Source organism: Diaphorina citri, unplaced genomic scaffold (assembly GCF_000475195.1).
Source record: "Diaphorina citri unplaced genomic scaffold, Diaci psyllid genome assembly version 1.1 scaffold1577, whole genome shotgun sequence".
NCBI classification, from domain to species: Eukaryota; Metazoa; Arthropoda; class Insecta; order Hemiptera; family Psyllidae; genus Diaphorina; species Diaphorina citri.
This window is the reverse complement of record NW_007379003.1, coordinates 451-6,826: the sequence shown is the minus strand read 5'-3', so window position 1 is coordinate 6,826 and position 6,376 is coordinate 451. Positions and strand designations below refer to the sequence as shown.

The window sequence follows — 6,376 nt, the reverse complement described above, 5'->3', positions numbered from 1 at the left end:
AATACACACAATTTTAACATAAACGAAAATATACATGGCGACATTACCCGGCGGAGTCAAAGTTTTACCCTGTGATTGAAGTTTGGGATGCACTCAGCCTACTTTAATCGAGTAGCGACATTACCAGCATAAAAATATATGTACATATAGCTAAAGATAATAACACTATGCCAGGCTAGCTAGCTTGAAAGATAGCGCGTCTGCCTTGTAAACGCTAGGTCACGGGTTCGATTACCGCTCGGCGCGGATTTTATCTTGACCGGAACGGCTGGATTTTTCCTATCCTGTCTTCCTTTTCTTCTCGATTTTGGGGGGATAACACCTTAGAAGTTACAGTTCCCTCCGCACGGGTTCGATTACCGCTCGGCGCGGATTTTATCTTGACCGGAACGGCTGGATTTTTCCTATCCTGTCTTCCTTTTCTTCTCGATTTCGGGGGGATAACACCTTAGAAGTTACAGTTCCCTCCATCGGACCTTTAAGTTATATGCTGTGACGTTATCTCCATGGCCGATGGGTTAATGGGTATCAAGTATCCTACTAGGCTTGCACACCGGATGTCCCCAAGTTTTTAAACTTGGAATACAGGGTGCACTCGGGCTCTTATCTTCACCACAAATGAAGCATTAATGTTATACCGTGAAGGTATTTTTTTTTATTTGCACTTATCAACAAAAGGTCTGAAAAAAGCTCATAAAATCCATTTACAGAGAGAACACTATTTAATTTATTTTTTAAATAATAATTTCCAATAATACACACAATTTTAACATAAACGAAAATATACATGGATGATGATGATGATGATGATGATGAAGTCTAGGCTAACTGGACAACATAGCCTTTAAGACCGTTGGCTCCAAGTAAAGTGTTAATTGCGGCACCTATTCCTGTTCAAAATTCCAAACTCACCTACCGTTGTGCGTTGTGCCGTTCTTACGATTGGGTTAAGGTGAAAATAAAGGCCATAATAATAATAAAAGTAATATCACGAAATATCTTTCATAAGGATACTTACAATACAACAGTAGAGGCAAGACATAATTCCATACCCATGTACGAGTATTATCGAACTTTAGAAACAACAAATAATGACAATTAAACGCTCACTACATAATATGAGTACATTACAATAGTACATGGTGTACGAGGGAATTTTTTTAAACTAAGCAAATACTTCTTATTATTACTATTTATTTATTTTTAAATCCAAGATCATAAGAAACGGGTGGCGCAAAAAGTAATAACCCTATATAAATCCTGAACAACTTTTGCACGAAAAGACGGCAACTAATAAAATAAATTTCAAATGAGAGTAGATATACATATTTCTTGGAAATTTTTCTTTTGAACGACATCCGATATCATTCAAACCTAATGTAAAAAATCTCCAAGAAATAGACCATCATTTGAAATTTACGTTATTAGTTTCTGTAAGTTATTCAGGATTTACATGTGTCACCCGATATTTGATAAGTGAAATTTCTCGAATGTGGTTTTTAAGTCTTTTTCATTTGAAGTAAGTCACAGTGACATTGAAAGCTCTAATTTTAAAGGAATGCGTATTTTTCACGGCGAAAATAATCACTACAACGCTAAATACACCAGGACCTACACATCTAGCGGATCACTCAAATTAATAATTATCTGAACGGTTGACCGTTTGGGTACATCATTTTTTACAAAAAGTTTGGGCACGAATAAAATGATAGGACAGGTAACACCAAATAATGTAGGTCATTGATAGAAAATGAAAAATACGATCTCCGGATAAAGGGGCTAACCCCGAAAATATATAATCTTGTTTCAGTTGAGAAAGTGTAACTCGGATTTAGGGCCACAATCGCCGAATGCCTTCTATTAATCAAGATGCGTACATGCGGTTGATTTCATGCTGATATCTCTCCTGTATGTCTTTCCTCTTCAGTTTGAAAGCTGCCGTCACTAAGCCCATGTCTGGGGACCAAACTTCAGAGCACAGCTTGACGGCATTTGGGATTTCAAACCTTTCCAGGTTACCTGTTAACACACAATTTTTTTTTCTAGAATATCTTTAGTCTTTTCCTTGTTTTGGAAAATAAAGTCAGTCTGCTTTTGACAGCTCCAAAATAATGTTGTTCCCAGTTTTCTTACTTTTCCCAATAGATTAAAACAAGAACGAAACGCGTCTTAGGCTGTTCTCAGGTGTTGGCTAAAAAGTTGTTTTTACGTAGATATCACGCCGCAAATTTGCCCGCGACAAAAAAATAATAATAATAATAACTTGGCAACACTGGCTTGTGACCGTATTACATGCATATCGCGCAAACCTTAATATACTACTATTTCTCCCTCACATCTAATAATAACTTGGCAACACTGGCTTGTGACCGTATTACATGCATATCGCGCAAACCTTAATATACTACTATTTCTCCCTCACATCTTATCTGGGAGAGTGGCCGAGTGGTCAAGGCGCTTGACATACCATTATAAAGTAGGAGGGCTCAAGTTCAAATCTCCCAGCGGCCTTTTACTTCCCTTTCTTCATTTTTCATTTTGCGACTTTTTTATTTACTTCCTATTCTATCACTTATCCAGATATCAACCAAAGTCAATGTTGCATCGGCCGCCATAAGACCCATAGAAAAAAAATCGAAAAAGAAAATCCAATTTTTTGATACATTAAAATTTAAATGGTTCCTTATTACACGGGGAGTATTTGCAGATAGAAAATTTTCCACCAAAAATTGGCACCGTAGGCGGCTCAGGCTCGGGTCAATTTTTGAACATTTTGAACGATCCCTTATTACATGGGGAGTATTTTGAGATAGAAAATTTCCAACGAAAATCGGCCGCCATAGGACCCATAAGCGGCTGGGGACAAGATTATTAAACAATAATGTTCACTTTATCTAAACAAAAGTTGATCAAAGGTAGTCAAAGTTGAAAAAAAAAAAATGTAAAAATTTTTCAAAGCCGCCTACATGGCGGCCGATTTTGGTCGAAAATTTTCTATCCCAAAATACTCCCCATGTAATAAGGGATCGTTTAAAATATTAACAAGCTGGGCCCGTCCCTCCGGGAATTTTTTAGCCCGTAGTTTATTCGATCTTGGTTAAAGAATACCTATGTACCTACCTAATTCGTTTAATATTCAGTTTATTATTATTTGATGATTATGATGATGATTATGATTATGATGATTACGATTATGTAGAGCCCGTTCTCCCTTTATTCCTTTTAATGTTTCCTAATAACTACCAATATAGTGTTGAAGTCACCCATCCAATTATTGGCCTTGCCGTAGCTTAACATAGATGACGCTAAAACCGGTCTTAAATTAACGACTGAAGTGTTATCTAAAACTTTCTCGCTATGAGTTCATAGGTCGTCGCGACAAATTTCAAGAGTTTGAAAGCTGCCGTCACTAAGCCCATGTCTGGGGACCAAACTTCAGAGCACAGCTTGACGGCATTTGGGATTTCAAACCTTTCCAGCTTACCTGTTAACACACAATTTTTTTTTTTCTAGAATATCTTTAGTCTTTTCCTTTTTTTTCGACGATAGCCTGTAAATCCTGTAAGTTTGATGCATTAGAACTGTCAAATAGTTGCTCTATATTTGGCAAAATCTTGCATGTTCCATTAATATTATTTTAAAAGAATTTAAGTGTCTCATGTGAGAGATAATTAGTTATAAATAATAGATAAAAAAATAAATAATAATAATCGTATTCTCTTTTCCGGGATAAAGTTGTGGCGCTCACAACAACACTCAACACAAATATAATCTTACATAGAAAACGCAGGTTCTCGTTTCTACACAATTTCCATCACCTGAGAGCTATGTCTAACTGATGAGTTCAAATAAGAACGAAACGCGTCTTAGGCTGCTCTCAGGTGTTGGCCAAATTGGTGACCCCGACGTGATGGAAATTAGGAAACTTGAGAACCCTCATCTGGACTTGACCGCGTCCTGGCTGCGCACTCTGCGCAACCCAGCACGTTAATACACCTCTGCTCGCGGGTTCAGAGCACTTGCACAGGACTCGGCACTCCAAGTCCAGACGAGATCCCGCCACACAACACACTCCCTTCCCGCCCTGCCTCGCTGCACGCTGCTTAATTAGTGACTAACGCTGTCACTTGGGGGGGAGTACTGTGGCGCTCACAACAACACTCAACACAAATAAAATCTTACATAGAAAACGCAGGTTCTCGTTTCTCCACAATGTCCATCTCTGAAGTATAAATATCACTTCCAAATTCTTGGCCAGCACCTGAGAGCTATGTCTAACTGATGAGTTCAAATAACGAAACGCGTCTTAGGCTGCTCCCAGGTGTCGGCTAAATTGGTGACCCCGACGTGATCTGAACACGCAACTGACGTGATGGAAATTAGGAAACTTGAGAGCCCTCATCTGGACTTGACCGCGTCCTGGCTGCGCACTCCGCGCAACCCAGCACGTTAATACACCTCTGCTCGCGGGTTCAGAGCACTTGCACAGGACTCGGCACTCCAAGTCCAGACGAGATCCCGCCACACAACACACTCCCTTCCCGCCCTGCCTCGCTGCACGCTGCTTAATTAGTGACTAACGCTGTCACTTGGGGGGGAGTACTGTGGCGCTCACAACAACACTCAACACAAATAAAAATCTTACATAGAAAACGCAGGTTCTCGTTTCTCCACAATGTCCATCTCTGAAGTATAAATATCACTTCCAAATTCTTGGCCAGCACCTGAGAGCTATGTCTAACTGATGAGTTCAAATAAGAACGAAACGCGTCTTAGGCTGCTCCCAGGTGTGTTGGCTAAAGTTTCTTTAATTTTACAACAGGGGGAGAAAAAAAAACACTATAAAGAAGAAAGAAAAAATACGTCCAATATCAGCATTTTTATTGACGGAATAATATCAATCAAATGAAATCACGAATCTTTGTGGTAAAGCAGTGAGCTTTTTCACAATTTTGTGGGTATCACAGTATTACAAGTCTTACAAGTCATTTACTCAATATTTATCATCACTCGTTTCTTTTCGACTTGTAATCCCGCCACTCGATTGAAGTAGCTACTCCATTGTCCTCTCGAGCCTGAGTGCACCCCGAACTCCAACCCTTGAGGCCACCAGGACCTATATTCTTAATTTAATTCCGGTTGTGATCACAAGGAGAAGCCGGGGCCGTGACTTCATGAGGCAAAAATTGATCCCCTAAAAAAACATGAAATAGGTGTCACAGTGTTTCTTGATATTTAAGCAGTTGGATTGTTTCTAAATTTCAATGTTGGTAAAAAATACTTACTTTTCTTGCCATGTTCTTGGAGTTCCACAAGCACTTGTTTTTCTATTTCGGGATGAGTACACAATTGTTGAAAGGAAAAAAATACTTACTTTTCTTGCCATGTTCTTGGAGTTCCACAAGCACTTGTTTTTCTATTTCAGGATGAGTACACAATTGTTGAAAGGTTAAACTGTCCAGATTGAGCTTTTCCGCTATTTCCTTGAGTCGACTGGGATTGGGTACCACTAACGCTACTGTGTAATCTTTTCTCGAGTCTCCATACACACAGATGTTCTCTATGACAGGACATGTTTTCAGCTCCGCTTCTACCTTACCTGAATAAACAACATCAAGGTAAGGAATAAGGAACAAATGTAACCATTGTTTCATTGTTAACAAATGAAAACAGAGATGGGTAAAAGAATGAAAAACATGCTTACCTAAAGACACATATTCACCAGCCTGCAGCTTGACCAAATCCTTCTTCCTATCAATTATCCTGATGACACCATCTTGATGGAGTTCACCAATGTCTCCGGTTCTGAACCATCGCTTTCCTTCTTCGTCGAAAAAGTCCTCCTTGGTTTTGGTTGGGTTCTTGTAATATCCAGGCGATATATTGCTACCTCCAATCAGAATCTCACCACGGGGGAATGGTTTATCACACACCCTGTAGTTGCCTTCATCCCAGTCAACAAGTCTTATGTCACACACTGTTGTAGGGGCTCCAGCTCGTCCAGTACTCATGTCATTAACTGAAATTATAACCCATTAGAATTATTATTACCCATGTCATTCACTGGAATTATAACCCATTAGAATTATTATTACCCATGTCATTCACTGAAATTACAAACCATTAGAATTATTATTACCCATGTCATTCACTGAAATTACAAACCATTAGAATTATTATTACCCATGTCATTCACTGAAATTATAACCAATAGATCAGTTGCGCTTACTTGGGTGATATTGCAAAGTCATAGAGCAGGAAAAATGGGGACCAACAGATTTTTTCTTTTTCTTCTACGACTTCTACATACATACATATCCTAAGTCGTTCTGTTTGGTGGAACAGGTCGACTATTCACAAAACCTCTCCACCAAGT

The 6,376-nt window shown here is 39.0% G+C and overlaps 1 protein-coding gene across 1 annotated transcript; it reads right to left on the bottom strand.

The window, feature by feature from the left end:
• Window positions 1-827: 827 nt before the first annotated feature.
• On the bottom strand, window positions 828-6,044 carry LOC103516483 (long-chain-fatty-acid--CoA ligase 4). The gene is made up of 3 exons (XM_017447076.2): window positions 5,705-6,044; window positions 5,375-5,599; window positions 828-2,019 (listed from the first exon to the last, which is right to left on the bottom strand). Exons 1-3 carry the CDS (start codon window positions 6,009-6,011, stop codon window positions 1,865-1,867), a joined length of 687 nt encoding a protein of 228 aa, XP_017302565.1. The 5' UTR covers window positions 6,012-6,044; the 3' UTR covers window positions 828-1,864.
• Window positions 6,045-6,376: the final 332 nt, after the last annotated feature.

Coding starts and splice junctions, on each gene's coding strand:
- LOC103516483 (XM_017447076.2), bottom strand. CDS start 6,011: ATGAGTACTGGACGAGCTGGAGCCCCTACAACAGTGTGTGACATAAGA. Junction 5,600..5,704: donor TGGTGAATATGTGTCTTTAG/GTAAGCATGTTT, acceptor TTGTTTATTCAG/GTAAGGTAGAAGCGGAGCTG. Junction 2,020..5,374: donor CCAAGAACATGGCAAGAAAA/GTAAGTATTTTT, acceptor GTGTGTTAACAG/GTAACCTGGAAAGGTTTGAA.